Source organism: Triturus cristatus, chromosome 3_2, assembly GCF_964204655.1.
Source record: "Triturus cristatus chromosome 3_2, aTriCri1.1, whole genome shotgun sequence".
NCBI classification, from domain to species: Eukaryota; Metazoa; Chordata; class Amphibia; order Caudata; family Salamandridae; genus Triturus; species Triturus cristatus.
The window spans coordinates 458,982,137-459,004,201 of NC_140584.1; the positions used below are offsets into that span (position 1 = coordinate 458,982,137).

The 22,065-nt window shown below is 47.3% G+C and overlaps 1 protein-coding gene across 4 annotated transcripts in view; it reads left to right on the plus strand.

Annotated features, from left to right (window-relative positions):
* Positions 1-22,065, plus strand: part of PIK3C2A (phosphatidylinositol-4-phosphate 3-kinase catalytic subunit type 2 alpha) — a 780,848-nt gene that overhangs the window by 247,272 nt on the left and 511,511 nt on the right. For all 4 annotated transcript variants that reach the window (XM_085648082.1, XM_085648085.1, XM_085648083.1 and 1 more), the window contains one exon: positions 11,122-11,289. In XM_085648082.1, the coding sequence (XP_085504208.1) occupies positions 11,122-11,289 (168 nt within the window). The remainder of the gene's footprint in view (positions 1-11,121; positions 11,290-22,065) is intronic.

The following is a 22,065-nucleotide window of genomic DNA, read 5'->3' on the forward strand; positions in this document are numbered from 1 at the left end:
TTGCCTGCCGGTGGCTCCGGCCCCGGCGCCGTTGACGGCTCCGGCCTCGCCGCCGCAAGCGCCCGAGGGACCCGTTCTCGAGTCCCCGTCGACGCCGGTCAACCTCGTCACGCCTCCTCCGCCGGCGTCGACACCGGTACCACCCCCGACGTCGACGCCGCTCGACGTCGTACCCCAGTTCAGTCCCACTCCGGGCCCGGCGCCGGTTCGGCGTCGATGGACGCCGAGATCGGCGCCGCTAGAGACACATTATGTCTACCGCCCGGCTCCGTTACTTTCTCCTCTATACCAGGAGTCGGATGATGGGGACAACTGGGAGGGATCCGAGGATCCTATGGCTGCTCAGGCTCAACTGTCCCAGGACTGGGCAGATGAACTGGGGGAGGCCAGTGGCCTGGATACCTCTCCAGACACTGGATTTGTCTCTCCTCCGACTGTGGCTTCGGAGGAGGGCGCTGCCTTCTCTGTGGTGCTGCGCAAGGCGGCCGCAGCCCTTGGGCTCGAGCTGCCTGCCGTGGCTGTGAGGACTAACGTCCTTACTGAGGTGCTTCAGTCTGCAGCAAGCTCCACTGAGCCTCTGCTGCAATTCAATGAGGCCCTCATTGACGTTCTGCAGGGCACCTGGTCCAAGCCCTCCACAGTTCCCCCTGTGGACAGGAACGTCGCCAGGCGCCACCGTTCTGCTCCGGGCGACCCCAGTTTTCTGTCCCAACACCCTACCCCTGAGAGCCTGGTTATCCAGGCCTCCACCTCCCAATCCTCTTTCCCGACCGCCCCGCCGGACCGGGATTCCAAGAGACTAGAACAGTTTGGCAAGAAGCTGTTCTCTTCCCTTAGTTTGGGCCTGCGGTCTTTGAACACCGCTTGTCTCTTGGACCGTTATTCCCACTCTCTGTGGGATGCGGTGGAGGACGCGCTGCCCCTGTGTCCGGAAGAGGTCCGGACACGACTTACCCAGGCTCTGGCCGATGGGAGGGATGCCGCGCGACATGTTATACGTTGTGGGCTTGACACCACGGACTCGCTGGGTAGGGCCATTTCTACCACAGTGGCGCTTAGACGTCACGCCTGGCTGCGGTCCACGTCATTTTCGGCCGATGTCCAGAGCACTCTCATGGACATGCCGTTTGATGGCACTCGCCTGTTTGGCGAGAAAGCGGACAGTGCGCTGAACCGCTTTAAGGACTCCCGGGCTACGGCCAAGTCCTTGGGCCTCTCGGCCCCGCGGTCACAATCTTCCGCCTTTCGCCCCTTTCGTGGCCAAGGAAGGGGTGCCTCCTCACGTGCGCCTAGCCACCAGCCGCAGAACCAACCTGCGCGTGGTCGCGGACGTGGTTTCCGCCGAGGCGGTTCTGGAGGACGACGAGGTCAGCCCACATCCACCCTGGCAGCATCCGCCTCAAAGCCTTCCTAGTCCGAGCTTTTAGGCCCATTCCACGCCAGTGGGCGGCAGAGTTCGCCATCACCTGCTCCACTGGCGGTCCATCACATCGGACAGGTGGGTGCTGCAAATCGTCCGAAAGGGCTACTCCCTCCCCTTCGAGACGACCCCTCCAGCCATGCCACCGCAGCACCACCGTATCTCGGGGGATCATTTGAATCTTCTCCATGAGGAAGTTTCGGCCCTCTTAGCCAAGGGGGCCGTCGAGCGCGTTCCGAGTCCAGAAGTAGGTCGTGGTTGTTATTCCCACTACTTTCTGGTTCCCAAGAAGGGCAAAGGGGGCCTACGCCCTATCTTGGACCTCCGGAACGTCAATGCCTTCCTCCGGAAGGAAAGGTTCAAGATGTTGACTTTGGCTCAGGTTCTAGCTGCCCTAGACCCCGGAGACTGGATGGTAGCGTTGGACTTGCAGGACGCATATTTCCACATCCCCGTCCTGCCGGCCCACCGGCGTTACCTGCGGTTCACGGTGGGCCAAGAGCACTTTCAGTTTACCGTGCTCCCCTTCGGCCTCACCAGTGCCCCTCGGGTGTTCACGAAAGTGATGGCGGTGGTCGCAGCTCATCTGCGCAGATCAGGGGTTCCAGTCTTCCCCTATCTCGACGACTGGTTGTTGAAGGCGGGCTCGCCCCAGGCAGTCGTCTCCCACCTCCAGACTACGGCGGATCTCCTGCATTTGCTGGGGTTTTCCATCAACGTGCCGAAGTCACACCTGAGTCCCTCTCAGAAGCTCCTTTTCATCGGAGCGGTTCTCGATTCGGCGCAGTTCCGGGTCTATCCACCGGAACAGCGGGTCCGGGATATACAGGCCCTGATTCCCATCTTTCGGCCTCTATCCTGGGTTTCGGTCAGGCTAGTGTTGCGGCTTCTGGGGCTGATGGCCTCCTGCATCCTACTAGTGCATCACGCCAGGCGGCGCATGCGGGCTCTGCAGTGGGACCTGAAGTTTCAGTGTGCCCAGCATCACGGCAACCTGTCCGACCATGTCTTGATCTCGGAGGGCACTGCACATCAGTTGCAGTGGTGGCTCACGGACCGCGATTGGGTCATGGGCAGAAGCCTCTCCCTTCCCCAACCGGAGCATGTCGTAGTGACGGATGCGTCCCTCCTGGGATGGGGTGGCCATATGGGAGAGGCGGAGATCAGAGGCCTCTGGTCTCCGGCGGAGTCTCGTCTCCACATCAACCTGTTGGAGTTGAGAGCGATCCGACTTGCACTGAAAGCCTTCCTTCCCTCTGTCCGGGGAAGTGTCGTGCAGGTGTTCACGGACAACACCACCGCCATGTGGTATTGCAACAAACAGGGCGGGGTGGGGTCTTGGACCCTTTGTCAGGAGGCTCTGCGCCTCTGGACGTGGCTGGAACACCAGGGCGTCACCCTGGTGGTCCAACATCTGGCGGGCTCTCTGAACGCCAGAGCAGACGAACTCAGCCGCCGGTGCATGATGGATCACGAATGGCTTCTGAACTCCGAAGTGGCGCAAGGTCTCTTTCAGCAGTGGGGAGAGCCTTGGTTAGATCTATTCGCCACCGAAGAGAGCGCGCAATGTCAGCAGTTCTGCGCGTTGGAATTTCCAAGGCGGCACTCGCTCGGCGACGCTTTTCGTCACGAGTGGAGTTGCGGTCTGTTGTACGCCTTTCCGCCTATACCACTTCTGCCCAGAGTGCTGAAGAAGATCAGGCACGACCGGGCCCAAGTCATCTTGGTGGCTCCGGATTGGGCACGAAGGTACTGGTATCCCGAGCTACTCAGTATGTTGACCGATCCTCCGATACGTCTGCCCCTTCGGGAGGATCTTCTGTCGCAGCAGCAGGGGACGGTCCTCCACCCGAACCTGTCCAGCCTCCACCTCCATGCGTGGAGATTGAGCGGCGACAGTTGATGCCATTTGACTTGCCTCCTGAAGTCTGTGATATCATTCTGGCAGCCAGGCGTCCCTCCACAAAGACTGTATACGCCTGCCGGTGGAACAAATTTGTGGCATGGTGCACAGCAAAGGCTGTGGATCCCCTTTCCGCCCCTCTTTCTGAGGTTCTCCTCTTTCTTCTTTCTTTGGCCCGGCAGGGCTCTGCCCTGGGCACCCTGAAAGGTTATCTTGCTGCCATCTCTGCCTTCTTGCGGCTTCCTGATCAGCCTTCTCTTTTCAAGTCCCCTGTGGTTACACGCTTTCTAAAAGGCATTACTCACACGTTCCCTCCTGTCCCTTTTGTAATGCCTCAGTGGGACTTGAATCTTGTTCTCACATTTCTAATGTGTGCTCCCTTTGAGCCTCTTCATAATTGTCCTCTTCGTCTGCTGACGCTTAAGACTGCTTTTCTGGTAGCCATCACCTCGGCTAGACGGGTGAGTGAGCTCCAGGCTTTATCTTCAAAACCTCCTTTTCTATCTGTTCATCCGGACAAGGTTGTCCTTCGGCCTCGTCCCTCCTTTCTTCCGAAAGTGGTGACTCCATTTCATCTTGGGCAGTCTGTCACCTTGCCCACCTTCTTTCCGCCTCCGCATCCTTCCAAAGAGGAAGAGAGGCTCCACCGTCTGGACCCAAAACGTGCGCTCTCCTTTTACTTGGACCGCACAAAGCAGTTCCGGGTGGACGACCAACTTTTCGTTGGATACGTGGGTGCTAAGAAGGGGAAAGCTGTGCACAAACGGACCATCTCTCGGTGGGTCGTTTTGTGCATCAAAATTTGTTATTCCTTGGCAAAAAAGGACCCTCCTGTTGGGCTGCGTGCCCTATTCTACTCGGGCCACAGCGGCTACTACTGCTTTGGGACGGGGTGTCCCTTTGCAGGACATCTGTCAGGCGGCGACGTGGGCTTCGCTACACACGTTTGCCAGGCATTATTGCCTTGACAGCCAAGTCCGGAGGGATGGCTTCTTTGGCCGTTCTGTCCTCCAGGACTTTCTGGTGTGATCTTGGTTCGCAGACCCACCACCGGGGATGGTATTGCTTGGGTATCTATTCTAAGGTGAGGAATCTAACTAACGTGTTTCTTTCAGATGAACAAGTTACTTACCTTCGGTAACGATGTATCTGTAAGAAACATTAGTTAGTTAGATTCCTCACCGACCCACCCATCCTCCCCGTTCTGCGAACTGACATCTAGGGTTAAGTTTATCCTTTTCAGGCCCCTAGATTTTATTTTTGGCACCAGTGTCGGTCTTTGCATGGCTCTGCGTTCCTGGCGCAGAAGGCTATGTACAAGAACTGACGTCAGTGCGCGAGGGCGGCGTCTAAGTACTCCGACGACGTCATCCTGGCGCACGATGCCGACGGACGCAGAGCCGCAGACGACGCCTAGCGACGCGCAAGGGGTATTGCTGACGAAAAATCTTCCGGATCCAGTCTGACGCCTGGGGATATTCTAAGGTGAGGAATCTAACTAACTAATGTTTCTTACAGATACATCGTTACCGAAGGTAAGTAACTTGTTCTATAGAGCGAGTGTTGCAATGTGTATAGACATGGGGGTAGGATAATCATTCGAGTATACGGCACAGAGGTGGTTCGCCAGTGCCTCCGCAATCATGCTCTGTGCTGCTATCTTGGAGCTGGAAAATAGGGACGGTAGGGGATTCCTGTTGAACCAGGCGTGCCAGCAAGGCAACGGTTCTGCCTCCCTCCCTGTGTAGCCTTTGTCAATATGCCATGTGTGTGTTTTTCTCTAACCTGCGTAGGTCAGTCTGCAAGGCCTCCCTGGCAGCACACCACTCTGTCATCCTATGAGGGGCCATAGGGAGCCCTGCTTCCAGTCTGCCTAGCTTTACTTCTTATGTAGCTGCATCTTTTTCCAGCTTTCGGCAAATACCGTAGGATGTTTTAATACATACTCCCCTGATGACCATCTTCATAGCTTCCCACTTGAACGCACGGTTCGAGACCGATCCCAAATTTTGCTCAAAATAACGTTCCAGAGCCTCAGAGTGTGGCCGCAAACATAGGGTCTGTCAAGGCCTCAGCACACAGACCCAAAGGGGTACCTCGGAGTGGACCCTGGGCCCTCCAAAACCTAGTAACACAGGTGAATGGTCTGAAAGGTATCTGGGTAAATAGGTTATCTCCCCCCCCCCCCCCCCCCCCCCACACGTTTGTTCCGAGGACGGCAGAGATGAACCAGTAGCCCAACCTGCCAAAGTTTCCAGAAGACTGCGAGTAACAGGAAAATTGCAAGTGGTTGGATAGCGTTCTCGCCATACATCGCTCAAGTGCATGCCCTCTAGGATGTCCCAGTCAGTTGGGGCTTAGTATGGGTTCATGATCCAGTGAGCCATCAAGAACACAGTTTACGTCTCCTGCCAATAACATAGGTGCCCCCGGTATGGTGATGCCGCTTCCATCAGAGTGGGGGAAAAAGGAGGGACTATCGACATTAGGGGCATATATGTTAAGAATACACAGTTCCCTGCCATCCAGCTTCCCGTGCAGGATAAAATATCTCTCTTCCGCATCTGTAACATGGTGTAAGTCCTGAAAAGGAAACCCGGGGGCCACCCAAATGAGAACCCCTCTGGCAAATCCAGAGTACGAAGTGGCATATTGTTTCCTCCTCCAGCGTCTCCTTAAACACGGTATAGAATCCCCCCAAATGTGTCTCGTGCAGGCATACCACAGCTACTTTATACCTCTTCAGGTAGGCAAATACTCTCCTACGTTTTTCAAAAGCGGCTGTACCACGGACATTCCATGTAATCAGCTTCGTCATGGTGGCTGCCATGAAGCACACAAGCCATAGTCATGCTGCTTCGCGGCCACGCTTCCTTAGGCATCTCATGCAACTTTAGAAATTCTACCATCACTTCAGATTCTTCCATCTGACACGAAAGTGGGGGCATCACCCCATACCAATCCCCAGCATGAACATTCTCCCCCCTCCCCGTGGGCAATATCGCACCCCCCTCCCGATGTGAAAAAGACAGGGTGAGGGTGTGCAGATGTCACACCATGTCCCAGTAAATCCCATAACATAGAATAACAAGAAACCGGAAACTCATAATGTCAATTTCAACTACCCCAATATTACTAGTTCTCATTGTTACTCCGTTTATAAGCCTACAACCCTCTACCACGTTAGTGGCTGGTCAGCCGGCGGTGTGTGAGGTTGAGCCTCCAGCTCCCCAGCCAGGTGCCTGCCTCTGGGTGTAGGCTCCCCGTCAACTACTTTTAGCCTCTTACCTCCACCATCAGGAACATTTTCCGCTGATCTTGCACACGCTGTGTATAGGCCAGGTAGATTGATATCTGATGCCCCTCACACAGTAACGGAACTCGAGTGTGGGTAATTTGCAGGATGGCATTCCAATCATGAAAATTAAAAAGCCGGGCTATAATGGCTCTTGGAGCCGTGCCAGGTCTGGGTGGAGGACCAAGCGTTCTATGTGCCTGCTCAATAGTAAAGAACTTAAAGAGCTTCTTAGGTGCCAGACTAGTGATGATCCATTCTTCTGGGAATAATTCAGTGGACTACCCCTACGCCTTCTCTGGAAATCCTACAAAGCGTAGGTTGTTCCTGTGTGACCTCCCTTCAACGTCTTCAGCTTAGTCATCTAGGTGCACCACATGATTTTGGAGGTCAGTTACAGTGTCTCGCAAGGTATGAACCTCCTCCTGCAAAGTATCCACCGTTTGTTCAGTGATGGTCACTCTGTCTGAGACTTTACGTAGATCACAGCTGAGTAAATTGATGTCGATGGCGACGGAGTCTTTTTAATGTATCATCTTGTGTGGAGTGGATCACCGTCTGGACATACGCAATAGAGGGGGTCCGATCCGCAACGCCTCATCCTGTTCAATCAGGGTTGCTACTTGAGCTCCATGATCTGGGGAGAGGAGGTGCGCGCAATTTTGTTGGCCTGGGCTGTTCCGTTCTCCTTCTCTTTCACCATGGTTTCCAGCCCTGGAGCCAACTGGGATTCCAGAAGTGCCCAAGGCAGTATCAATACTTGAGTTTGAGTAATGGTAACTCTAGTCCTTTCCTCTTTGTGGTCTGCACCAGAATGGATAGGCAGCATGATCTTAACACTGTTCCTGTGGCCCTTCCCAGTATCAAGCAGGGTAATCTCACTAGTATAGACGGCCTAGTGCAGGGGGGGAAAGACACTGTTCCCTGCTTTCCACTGCCTGCAATGTCAGGCCTTCAGGCTTCTCATGTCAGATTATGCTGCTTACTTACTGCCTGCGGTCAGACCCTCCATACCCCTGTAACACTTAGTCGGCAGTGTCCAGGTGTGGGCTGGATTTCCCTGACCTCTTGAAGCTCAATGAGTATACATGTCAACCCTGTGCTGACCCACATCACCTCAGCCGGAGTCCCTGCTCATCCTCTCTGCTGACTGCCTCACCGATCCACCACCGGTCATCAGGGTCAGAGCTGCCACTCACCACGTCGTCTGCTCGTAATTCCCAGCCTACTTCCAGGCCGTACGGTCTTCGGCGTTGCTTCCAGAATGTCTGGTTCTCCGGGTCGCACCTTGGCCACTCCACAAGGGCACTTGGTTCCCTCTTCTGGGCTACTGCACAGCAGCGCACTTCCGAGCCTGCCTCCGGCGGTAAACTCTTCCAAGCCCGGTCCCCACAGCAGCGTTGTGTTGCTTTGTACAGGCTGCCCTCCAGTCTTTAGGCCTTGTTGTGCCGCTCCTTTCCCTGTCGTCTTCCACCTATGGAGTCGATCGCCTCCGCAGCAGGACAAACAAACGCAACCCACCCGGGATCTCCTTCTTCAATGGGGGCTGCATACTCCCAATCACTCTGCTCCAGCCTCCTCCACCTGGTAGCACGGTCAGTGAAGCCGTCCTGCAGTCAAGCACAGATCATGGAGGTTGTTGGCTGGCATCTCATGTGCGGTGGTGCCCGCTTCTGAACTCTGGCTCCACAGGGATGTCGCAGCGTCTGTAATTGATTTTAATATAGAATCTTGCATGGGGTTTCACGTAGTGCGGTATGCGATTGCGCCTCTGCGTGTGAACGTAGATTTAAACAAAATTCAATACGGTGCCACAGATGGGGGGGGGGGGGGGGGGATAACCCTAAACCCCCTGAGCAGACCAAACTCTAGTAAAGAGAAACAGAAGATCTGTGCACACGTTTCAAGAGTCAGCAGTACAATTTAACTGTAAGTAATGAACAAGGAAAACAAATAAAACAGTGCTCCGATGAAGTATGTTCTTTCTTGTACCAGTGACTTCTTCAGGGCTAATGGACAACTATCGGTAGTTGCTGCTTTCCCTCGTTACGGCCTACTCGCTAGGCTCACCCCACACTGGGACAACACGTACTGGAACTGTGGTACTGACCCATCTCCACACGCTGCTCCATCTGGGATTTACTTCCCTTTCAGCCGGGACGGAATTAACACCGGCGGAGTGATGTTATTCCTGCCCTACTTGTCCATTAGCCCTGAAGAAGTCACTGGGTTTACACCCTGACGAAAAACGTGTTAGCTGGGCATTTGATCACCGATTAAATCTACAAGAAAGAACATACTTCATCAGAGCACTGTTTTATTTTGTTTTCCTTGTTCATTACTTACAGTTAAATTGTACTGCTGACTCTTGAAACGTGTGCACAGATCTTCTGTTTCTTTGATTTTAATATAGCGCTAATCACCGGCGGGTCTCTAAGCACTTTCAGAGGAATAGCCAGAGGTCGTGGGCGGATGAAAGCCCCATAGTGTGGTGAGTTTAGACAGTGTCCAGTACTTCCCTAAACAGGAGCGTTTTGAGTTGTTTCCTGAATGGGAGAAGAGCCGGTTCTTTACGCAGGTGGTCGGGCAGCTGGTTCCAGAGTTGTGGGAGCAGTAAGGAAAAGGCTCTATCCCCTTTAGATATAGTGTTGCATCTAGGGGTGGCCAAGTAGCAGGCCTCAGAGGACCGCAGTGAGCATCCTGGAACATAGTTCTTCAAGCGTTCCTTAATATAGGCCCGGGCTTTGCCATACATTGCTTTATGGGCAATGCAGAGGCCTTTAAATTTTACTCTCTGCTTGATGGGAAGCCAGTGGAGTTTGCACAGCTGGGGAGAGGCATGGGCCCGTCTGGGCAGCCTAAAGATCAACCTAGCTGCATCGTTAAGTACTACTTGAAGTTTATTGATGAGCTTTTGAGGAAGGCCAATATACAACGCATTTCTGTAGTCCCGTCTGGAAACAATTGTGGCTGACACAATCCTTTGTAGGGAGGCAGTTGAGAGAAGGGGGACAAGTTTCCGTAACTGTCTTAAAAGCCCTTTGCAGGCCTCCTCCAGACTTTAGTCCTGAGCACGCCGTTCCTCCCCCTCCTCACCTGGCTCCCAAGGGGTCGGAGTCTTGCAGGCACCCAGTCGTAGCCTGCCCGGGATCACCTTTCACGGAGGGCCGGACACCTTTCTTGCTCTGCTCCAGCCTCCTCTGTTCGGCAGCGAATACGACAAAGCAACTCCTCCAGTCGGGCACAGATCAGGCTAGATGGCTGCCGTTAGTTCACTCAGACCGCCCCATATTTCACGCCGATAACTTCGTGCAGTCGGCAAAATGCTCGGTCTGTCCAGTGTCAGGGTGAGACTGGCCATCTCCCAAGGCTTTTTTATGTGAAATTGCTATTCAGCCGTTTCTGGATAATGCCGGATTTTTGGAGTCGATGTGAGCGCCGGTTAAAGCGTCTACTCTGCCATCTTGTCAGGCCACAACCCCCTCCACTTGTTCATCTCTTGCCTTTTTCGTAGAGTTAAAAATGTTGCGAACAATTTGATATGAGTTTGTGTTTTATCATGCTGTTCTTTTCACAGCATTGTTTTGAGAAACTCTCATATCTACAACGCCAATTTATTTAAAACAAAAAAAACTAATTTAGGCATGGAATTTGCGTAGCGATGTCCAAACTTCTAGCATATAAGGGATTTGCTATCCACTTGTCTAACTGTTGCGGCGTAAATGTGTTTTTATTTGTTTCATATGCAGGAGTATGTTTTGATGTCTTGAGATTTTCTGTAATGGAATTCCACAATGTGCTTTTTTGTAAAATAATGAAAGGACTTGAACTTTTGTAGGCATTACATTTCTTTTCCTATGAGAAATTGATAATTGAATCTATGGTGTCTTTATCTGTGAGTCACTAATGGGTCTTCAGTGTTCAATTCCTGTCTAATATTGCTTACATAGGTGGATGAGAAAGGGGAGGGCTGAGAAGGGAAATGTTGGGAGTGGAAGGAGATAGTGCAGTAATACACGTTTTTTTCAAAGAGGTAAATGAATAAACATCAACCTACGGTAAGGCGATTCAAATCTTCTATGCTTTGCATATTGAAAAGCCTCACATGGTCAGGTAGACCCATCTTGTGCCAGGTGTGGCCTCGTGTCCAGTTTCTTCCATTACATAGGAGGTAGAGTTGTATGCTCACAGGCACAGCTATGAAGTGTAGAAAATTACTCCAAACTTAATGGCAATTTGAGATGAAAGAATAGTGAACTCCAGTGGGAAATGTTGGTTATGGCACAGAAAGGATAGCAAATCATTTGTTTTTTAATCATTGGCTTTAAAATGTGAGGAATTAGAGATTAAAAATGTGTCCTCTCCGTCTCCTGAGGGAAATTTACCAGTTTATGCGCAATAATTGTTCATCCTTCTTATGATGACCTTGTATTTTTATAAAATTATCTTTGATTCATATTTTTTATTGCTCAACTTTACTTTAACATTATTTTCATCCCACAGGATCATTTTTCCCGTCCAGATTTCACAGTTGCCACTAGAATCAATATTGAACCTTTCATTATATGGGGTATTAAATCAAAACAGTAGTGGCTCTCCAGATTCCAATAAGCAGAGAAAGGGGCCTGAGATGTTGGGTCAAGTTTCCTTGTCTCTCTTTGATTTTAAGCGGTAAGTGTTAAAATAGATAATGTCCTGTATTAACAAACTATATGCAGTCATAATGATTTCCTATAAAGCGAGACTTTACTTCATATGTATATGCATAAATATAATGAAAGCAATGCCAGAACAAAATCACTGTGCTCCTCGAATATGCGTATTTCTGATACACTTCATACTGCAGATTTCTAACCTTTTGAATATTCCTGCAGAAGTCAGACTGGTTAAGCAAAGATTTTCAAAAGTACCTGTGTGTGCTGGTAGATGATGCCTTGCGGCTCTTCACTAATGGCGTTACCTTCCAGAAATGACATGCCCATGTAGGTGCCACTCCTACACGCTGACACTGACATCAGTTCCTTTCTTTCCACGCACCTGCCGCAGATCTAGACCTACCTCTTGACTCTTTAGGATCTTTTTTCGGGGGGTGAGTGTCTGAAAAGTTTCAGCTCTCCGTCCATCATCTCCTTATGTTTGCTTTATGTCAATCTACAAAAATGTATATGCCTGCTGGTGGGACAGATTTTTGTCTTGTGGCGCTGAGAAACATATTGACCCACTTTCTGCAACCATCTGTAAAGTATTGTTTGCTTTGTCCTTAGCCCAGCAAGGCCTTTCTCTGGGCACTGTTATGGGGTATCTTTCAGCCATCTCTGCTGTATTGTGGTTGCCCTACCTACCCTCCTTGTTTGTCACTTGTTGTGACATGTTTTTTTAAAGATCTGCAGCAATGAGACCTTAATTTGCTTTGACCTACCTGATGTCTTCCTTTTTGAACCCATGCATATTTGTTCTCTCAGACTCCAAACACTCAAGACCGTTTTCTTGGTGGCCATCACATCGGCCTGGAGGGTCAGTGAGCTATAGGTTCTACCTGTTCAACCTCCATAAACCAGCTTCTTCCCTGAGAAACCGATTCTCTGATCCCATGCCTCTTTTAAGACGGTTTGACACCCTTTCACGTCAGCCAAAACATAACTTTGCCGAATTTCTTTGCTCCACCTCATCCCTCTGAGTAGGATGGAAGACTCCACCATCTGGACCCAAAGACTACACTACTGTTCTATGTACCAGTGTACCAAAGAACATCGGGTCGACTTTCAACTCTAAGTAGGCTTCAACAAAGAGAGGGAAGGCGGTGCAGAAACGGACCATCTCCAGATGGGCAGTACTCTATATTAATATCTGAGATGTATTTGCCAGTAAGTAACCCCCCTGAGGGCATCCGGCTCATTCCACCCAATCCAAATCTGCGCCTACTGTGTTAACTGTCTTAGCTATCTGTCAGGCAGCTACATGGGCATCCTTGCACATGTTGACAAGAAACTGCTGCCTGGACTGTCAGGTCCACTTTGCCGGGTAGTTTGTCTGTTCGGTCTGAGCCAGTTCAGAAACCAACCTTCGGGAGGTATTGCTTTGCTATTTATTCTAAAGTAAGTAATCTGCTGCTAGAGACTTCTATCAGTTAAACAGGTTTCTTACCTTTTGTAATGTCTCATCTGGATAAGACTCCAGCTGCAGATTCCTTACAGACCCTCACATCTTCCACGTTCTGTGAACCGTTTTTTCCACCTTAAGAAGTCATTGTTGGCCCTTAGTATCTGCCTACCTGTTGATCTGATGTGACTCAGTGTTTCTGGCGTGGAAATAGCCATGGAGGTGTTTTTTCCAATTGGTAAGTAGAGATCTTCCCTAGTTTGAAGGGTGCAGAGAGAAGGACTCCTGAGCTCACCCTAGCGCTGGGATTGCTGTACAGTGTCAAAACCATTTTGATAAAGTTTGAATTTTGATAATGCTTCATTAAGAAAGACCCAAGACACCTTATTGAAGGCCTTTTCGGCATCCAGTGTTATGGCCACACATTTATGGAGGTCGACATTTTCGCTCTTTCTAGTACATGGTGCAGCAATCTGGGGTTATCATTTGATCTTTCATAAAGCCAACCTGTGAGCCACCAATCAATCTAGGTAGGAGATGCTCTAGGCTTTTAGATAAGATCTTGGTATATATCTCGGCATCTAAATGAATTAGGGAGATCGTTCTGTAGTTTTTTGCTAGATTAAGATCTTTGCCGTCCTTGGGGATTACAACTATAGTAGCTTCAGTAGCTGATCCCGAAGCGGCACCAGAGCCTGCAAAATGGTGAAAGAGGTCCACTAACATAGGGAGTAATGAGTAAGCAAACGTCTTATAAATCTTTGCCCTAAAGCTCTCCGGTCCTCAGGCTTTATTCACTTTAAGGGAATTAATTGCTAACAATATCTCGTCTGCACTTATTGGGGAGTTGAGTTTCTCCCTGTCTTCAGGGGACAGTTGAGGGATATCAAGCTTATCTAGATGGGATCCACAGTCTTCAGGTAAGATCTGAGAGTCATCATGGTATAAAGGTTCATAAAAGTTCCAAATACATCTAGAATCTTATGGGAATCTGTTTGTATATTATTCAGTATCTTTCATGGAGATGATCTGTTTTTGGTTCTCTGTAAGTTTCAGGTAAGATGCCAGCATTATTCCTACTCTATTAGCCCCGCAAAGTCTTAGGCTTTTGAATTTATTAATGCAGATAGGACATAGGTTATGTCCATTATTGCAGGTCCTTCATTAGCTATCAAAGGCATTGTCCCTAAAATGTGTACCAGGTACCAGACTAAGACACAGTAGTCTTATAGCAATGCCTTTCTGGAAGAAGATTACATTCAGTAATGCCTCGTCTTGTTAAGACTATCTAGCAGCAGATTCCTTACCTTAGAACAGTGGGTAGGTTGGGCGGGGGAGGGGCATTTTGGGACCTCTGAGGTGTTTTTGTGGGCATTTTCTTTCAGTTACCTTCTTATGTTTTGTTTCCATATTGTCTTCTTGGTTTACTCCCACTTTATCAAGGACTGTGTAAAAAATATAATGTTGCTCATGTTCATCAGAATTCCAGCTCTGTATGCACCAACTAATCCTGGTAGAAACTGTATGCTGATGCACTGTCCCTCAGAATTCCTACTTCATGTGGATCTTGACACACTGAACTAAACCTCTTTTAGTTAATCGTATGATGGCTAACACAACTCGAGTTAAAAATATGAAAATGATATCACTGAATGTCAAGGGTCTAAATCAAACCGTTAAGCATAAAAAAAATGGAAAATTACCTTTTTAAACAAAAGGCAGACCTTATACAACTATGAGAAACTAAAATTGGTCAAAAAGAAGCTACCTCACTAAACAATAAATGGGCTACTGAAGTCATATGCCCACCAGTTCCGAGTAAAAAAAAAAAAATGGGGTAATAACGATTGTTTCGAAGAACTCTATCCTTACTCTTCCGCCTCACTTTACTGATGAGGCTGATAAAATACTTTTGACCAGAATGGTAAATATGTACACCTTCTCAACCTTTATGGTCCAAACACGGACTCTCCAGGCTTCTGGGACTCTGAGTGGCACCCTTAAAAAGATCCCTGGTGACGAACGAACGATAGTGGGAGGAGATTTCAATCTCTACCTTCACTTGGTTCTAGAAAGACAATCTAGATCCCCACTCTTTTCCTCCAAATCGCACAAAGCCTTAGCTTATCTCTGCACCAGATTTCACCTGAAGGACTGCTGAAGATTGCAACACCCCGATACCAAAGACTACACCTTTTTCTCCTTACCACATTTCTCATATTAGAGCGATGACTATTAACCAATTTCGCACACTCATACTCACCTTATCGGCCAATCTGACATATTACCATGTCTGGTGTCAGACCATTCCCGACCATTCATTAACAATCATGGGAACTAATCCCAAACAAAAAAATATATTTTAGCGTTTTAATGATTAGTCCTTTAAAGATTTCACTCATAAGTCACACATCGAGAAGGCAAACCTTAACTATATCAAAGAAAACTGTTCCCCTGATATTCAGATACATACCTCATGGGACGCATTAAAAGCTACCGTCAGGGGCACACTAATAGACATTTAGGCAAAGTTAAACAAGGAACACAACAACAATATAGGCTCTCTGGTAAATTTAGACTCTCCAAATGTCAAATGTCGACCTAAATACTCTCACTCTTTTAATAAATAAAAAATATGAATACAATAAACTATTAACTGAGGAAGTGGGTGTTTAATAGCGCTCTATTAAACCGTAGCCTTTGAGTCAATTATATTGCATGCTTTCCCTACATATAAGATTCCAGGGTTCCCATAAGCCTTTGCATTTCAGGGGCTACACACCTTCCTGCTATACTCTTCCAGACAGAAGAGGGAGTTTTTTTTAAAGCAGCATCATCTTTCTTCATCTGCTTGCGCACATTTTGAATTTACATTTCTCTAGAGTAGACACTGTGACTACCATAGTGTTCTCTCACATGCCATTCCGCAAACATGTCCTGGACATTGCGACTACGATAGTGTTCTCTCACCTGACCAACCATTTCGCAAACATGGCCGTGGACGGTCAGCTCCACTGCGTCCTCAGAATGCCAAATTAGGAAGAAAATAAATCACTCTTTTCAAACCTCTAGGTCTCTTCGTGGGTCATAATATTCCATTCCAAGTCTAGATACAGTTGGAATCCCTATTCCTGTATCAAGTGTCATTATTTATGCATTTCCTTATGTGTATGTATGTTTGTCTCTTATGCTTTGTACATTTCACACTGTAATTGTGTTGTCTCAAGGCGCTTATTTTTGTGATAGGTGAAAGAAACCTGTATCTGTCCTTCAGGAAATGATTGTTCCTCAGCTTCATTATCTATAGATATTTTTGATGGATTACCACTCCACCCAAAAAACATTGGTCATAGTACTGTAGTTTGTAGTGCAAATGGTTCCTAAAACATGTATATCAATAGAAGCAAACTTGTCCAATGTTTTGCAGATGTTTGAATGTGGCAGACGTGTAACGGGTAACATTATTTTTTCCCACTTTCATATGAAATGTTGGCCGATTTTTTTTTTAGGTGGTTGGTGCTCGCATGTAACAATTCCTGGAGGGTGGTTCAGTAGTTATCAATCCTACAGAGGCGGAAAACCTGAGTAACATTAAATGTGGTAATAGAAACACCTGTTACTAAAGGTGCTTAAACTGCAAAACTGCAGTATGAAGCCCTATGTAAAAAGCAGGTTATTTGATGCGACAGTTTCAATGTCTTTGGGCTGCATTTGTCTTTAGTTTTCTCCTTAGAAAATATGATGCATTCACTTCTGATGATGCTAGCATAAATAGTGGTAAGTTTACTTTCATTGGCTTATGGTATGGAAGGGAGAGCCTTCAATGAAGCGGTCAGTGATACTGCACATATTCTAAGCAATCTGTTGCTTTGTCAACTGCATTTTCGGATCAAAGGATCTCTGACAAAGAACCCCCAGGCCCCGTCCGGCATTGCAGCGCCGGCCAGACGAAGAGAGTCTAATGATGAAGCATGACACCCTAACAGGTGTGTGAGGGCATCAAGATCTGATCTTCAGGTCTCCCCGCGACAGTAGTACAGCCACGTGGTTCCACCCTTTGTGACCACCTGGCCAATGAGGAACTACCCCATCCATGATAACTATTGTGCATATATGTGTGTGTATGTGTATATATATATATATATATATATATATATATATTCACTGAAAAAAACATAGGTTTTACAGGCGTTATAGTTAGGAATTAGCATTTAAAAAAACCTTGGAAATTCACTGAAAAAACCATAGGTTTCAGGGACGTTATAGTTAGTTGGACATTTGACTCGTATCAAACCAGAGAAATTCCCGTTATAGTTAGTTGACCTAACTACAACTCGCGCGCCCGCAATGCACTGGTAATGACGTCATATATTACATCACTCATGACCTGGTCAGTGACATCACTCATGACATCACAGATGATATCTCAAATGACATCACTGATTACATCACTGATGACATCATCCAGTGAATGTGTGTTTCTGTCAAGTTTAAATATTTTTCATATGTATCTATGCCAAGGTGTATTGAAGAGAGTGAATTTACAAGTCCCTGAATGGATTATTTAGTAGGTGTGTGCTTGACTGTATAACAGAGTGATTGAACATGGGTTACTGAATGTATGGGTTATTGACTAAACTGTGTGAAATTCTATATTAGTGTTTCAGTTGGTGTATAAGTGGCTGCATGTGTTGGGGAGTAGCTACACGAGTGCCTATATGGGTTATTGATTTGTTGGCTGAGTATCTGTATGAGTGCCTGAGTGTCTGTGTGGGTGGGGGTATGTGTGACTCTGTGCATACATGTGTGAGTGGGTGATTCACTGGTTGTATGGATTCAAAAGTACATCTGGGAAGGGCTGTATGGGTGAGTTAGTGTGTGTATGGGTGTGTTGGTGAGTGAATGAATGTCTCACTGGTATATGTGTGAGTAACTACATATGTTTTAAGTTAGTATATGTGAGTGTTGGAGTATATAAATGACTATACGTGAGAGTAAGTTATTTGAACGAGTGGGTGTATAAAAGTGTCTGCTTGTATCAGTGATTGTATAACACAAAAGTAAGTGTGTTAGTATCTGCATAAATAAGTGATGTGGTGTGTATAAATAACGCAGTTGGTGTGCAACTGTGTACATGAGTAAATGGGTATGTGATTGATTCTTTGCATGACTGACTTGGTGTGTGAGTAACTATGGATGAGTGGCGGACTGTGACTGTATGTATAGGTGTATGAGTGCATATTATAGTACTGTATTGATGAGTAACTGCATGTATAAGTGAGTGGATGTGAGTGTAGACCTAGGAAATAGTGGGTGGTATGTAGTATCTGGTATTGTTGTGTGTATGGTTTCAAAAATAGTAGGCAGTATTTTAGAGTGCGTGTATCAAAGTTTATATTAGGCCATCAGTATGTGCATCAGATTATCAGGTGGATGATGTCAGTGATGTCATTTGATATGTCATCAGTGATGTCACTGACCATGTCATGAGTGATGTAATATGTGACGTGCATTGCGGGCGCGCAAGTTATAGTTAGCTCAACTAACTATAACGGGCGAATTTCTTTGGTTTTATGAGTCAAATGTCAAACTAACTATAACGTCCCTGAAACCTGTGTTTTTTTTCAGTGAATTTCTAAGGTTTTTTAAATGCTAATTCCTAACTATAACGTCTGTAAAACCTGTGGTTTTTTTCAGTGAATTTCAAAGGTTTTTTAAATGTTAATTTCATATTTTAAGATTTAAAAAACCTATATTTTATCTATTTTTTTGTAATATTCTGGAACTCTATTATCCTTTTTTGTTTTTAATTTGAAAAATATGTAATGTTTTATATCTTCAAAATAAATTATGTATATCGTTTTTTTTGTAGTTTTTTTGAGAAAACTGAAGTCCCGTACCGGTAGTGTACCAAGCTCCATCAGCACCCGAATCCTATATTGCTAAACTCGTAAAGGATGCGCATTTCATATCCGACGGGTTCGTGGCACCGCGTCCCGCGTAACTTCATATACGTATGTGGTCGCGCCAGCTGCTACTTTGGTATGCGACGGGTACACAGTACCAAGCCGTGCCTTACGTCATGTACGTATGGGGTCACGCCCGCTGCACTTTGCGTATGCGACGAGTGCACACAGCCAGGCCCAGTGTTACGTCATAGACGAATAGAATCGCGCCAGTAACGCAATTCCCTCATTTTTTTTTTCATCTCAAAACTATATCTACATAAGTTTAAAGTGTATATGAGAACAAGCGATAATCTAAAACATTTATATATTTCTAACTGTAATAAACTTATATTATGGTAATATTTTCTCTAAATCGCGTCGGTTGTGGCCTCCTTGTGCGCTCGCTGCACGATTGCCATGTGACCTTAAAGAAAAGCATTTGATTGGTTCATAATATTTCCTATTGTAACAGTTGGAGGACCCCACCCATTTTCGCCATTCTCTCTACAGCGTTTGATGAGAAACTCCTCTTCTGCTTACAGAGCTTTTTTGAAAACATTTTGCTATGTACACATATCTGACAGTACACACAACATACAACCATCATCTTCATCAATATTCATGCTCTGTAAAGCAGCCTTCCACCTGTGATAGCCATGCATCTAAAAGCTACATAACAGAACTTTTCCCCACTGCCAGAGGTAACATGGTTGCATACGCTGTCCACAACACAATGTAATGTGGTACGGCCCAGGGGCAGTATCATGCATACATTATGAACACACGGACACAGATAGATAGTGGAAGTGGGTACGGGAACGTGCGCTCGACTCCTTTTTATTACCAGGGTCACATCTGACATCTGTGTTGGATGCATGTGGGGTGAGTGTAAACCAGCCCTCAGGGATTGGTTGCTGCTAGCATCAACTACAATAGTAATCATTGGATCACACACACAGATTCAATAATAAAAGGGTCAATAGTTTGTGCTGCAGTAAGGTAGGCACACTAGATGTGAAATAATACAGAAAACATTCTACCGTCAAACAACCATAACTTGTGGAATACTAAGATACAGGCAGTAGATCTGAAATAATACACACAAAGATTGTATCTTAAAGGGTCCATCAGGTCTAGTGCACTTAGATAGTCACATCAAAAGCATTCAGCATGTGCACAGCCAGCGATGATGCGTGCTGCGGGTGGGCCGTACTAGGAGCAATGTCTGTTGCCTACAACACTACATCATCTACAATTGCGACTCGATCTGAATTGTAAACACTGCTGTCTGTAGTGTAGGCCAGAGCGGTCAGCAAGGGCCCACAGCCACATGGCATGGACTTGAGCTGTCCTGTTTGCCGTTACCGAAGCAACAAAAACCGCGTGCGGACCCTGTGATGATGCGTATGCGTGGGGCGGACAGAGGGCACTGGAGCAATGTCTGTTGCCTACAACACTACATCATGTACAATAGCAACTCTATCTGAATTGTGACCACTGCTGTCTGCAGTGTAAATTGAAGGCAGTAGTGAGCACAGTCGTCCATGAATACTTTTTCTCACGTCCTCTTCACAAAATACAACATAAATTACACAAAACTATGCAATAAATAAATCAAAACAATTCGAATTGCGATCTCTGCTGTCCACTGTGTACACTGTTATTCAGTGTTCATTACCACTACCAAGAAGAATTTGGACTAGACCTATAAGTCATCTTAAGCAAGTATACTAAAAGGCTATTGTGTATATTTCAATAGACGTTTTGGTTAGTTGCCTACTTGATTCTGTAATTAAATAATCACCACTCTATCTGAATTGTGAGCCCTGCTGACCTCACTGTAGGCCTGAGGCAGTGGTCATTAACGCCTCACAGCCACATGCCGTTTGATTCGGAAGCACGCAGTTGGTTGCACCTGATCGGAGTGGGAACACAGAAATCATCACAAACTTGAACTTTTGACATCCTCAATCACAGAATCAAGACCCCGTTTCACTGTTCTGACCTGCTGTACCACGGTGTGCTCCACCGACTGCAGTCAACCAAGCCCAGTAATCATGTGCAGCAGTTAGCTACAGAAGCACAGTCTGATGCACCTCAACTGAGGGTTTTCTGTGAAAACCAAGCAGCACATAATATCGTACATCGTCCATTCTTTGATCAAGACACCGTTCCACTGTTGGGACCTAGAGTTGGTTACACCTGGTTGAAGAGAGTACCTTCATCTCCACTCTCAGATGCAGTTCTAACATCGTACATTGTAGGATCAAGACCCCGTTTCACTCTTCGGACCTGCTGTAACGCGGTGTACTCCAGCGACTGTAGTCAGCCAAGCCCAATGATCATGTGCAGCACTTAGCTACGGAGGGACTTCTGTGAAAACACACAAGTAGCAGGTAATTTCGTACATCGTCCATTCTAGGATCAAGACACCGTTCCACTGTTGGGACCTCTTCGACCACTGTGTTATTAGCACTTCACGGTGCTGAGCCTCAGGCTGAGCGCTGTCTGCCTGTGTCGCGGTAGCCAGCGTTGATCACAGGAGCCTTCCCAGCTCGTAGACCTCGGCCCAAAAGCTTCCGCCGGCACGTGGTGGGCCCTCTTTCACATACGACGGTGTTGAAAGGTGAACAGTGCATATGTGTGTCTCAGCGGCCATGACTGTTTCTGGGTAGCAGCAGGCTGAGAGCATTATTCCCGCAGCCACCTTCGCTCACGCCGTCAGCCTCGTGGCGGTGTAAGCTGTGCAGACCTGACAGACGTGTTCGCCATTCCGGAAGAGAACCACACCCAGAGAAATGTGTCTTTTATTCATACCCCTACGCTAGCCTGAAGTATGCCGAGCCAGCCCACAATGCTAAAGATTTGGGGGGGGGGGGGCATGTACGCGCTATGTTTTCGTAATCTTCCCTACTAACTGTACTATCATGGTTGCGTCCACTGTCGACTTCACTCAATAGACCATCAGTGTATGTTGACATGTAAATGTCTGTGCTCTGCATACTCAAGTCTGTCCGGCACATCCCCTCAACACTTTGCATTGTATACTTTTATAATCGAGAATCACTTGCCACCTTTGCACATACTTTGCTCCCATCTCTCCGCGCATTCTGTGGCACAGGTGCCATGCCATGTTTGGTTTGTGTACATGGCTAGCCATGGTTCCCATAGTACTTAGCGTTGTTGTGTCTGCTAGGTGTCCATGTTGTTTGTCATGTTGTATGTGATTATATAAGGTAGCACGTTTATTCACGAGCAGTGGTTTCTCCCATTTACATATCGCTGTCTTAAAGAGGATACCGAAGTTTTTCTCACAGGTGAAAAGTGGGACCACAATGGCAATCATTCATTACTATGCAAGAATGTCCAACTGCACGACGCTTCTAAGCTCACAGCCCCC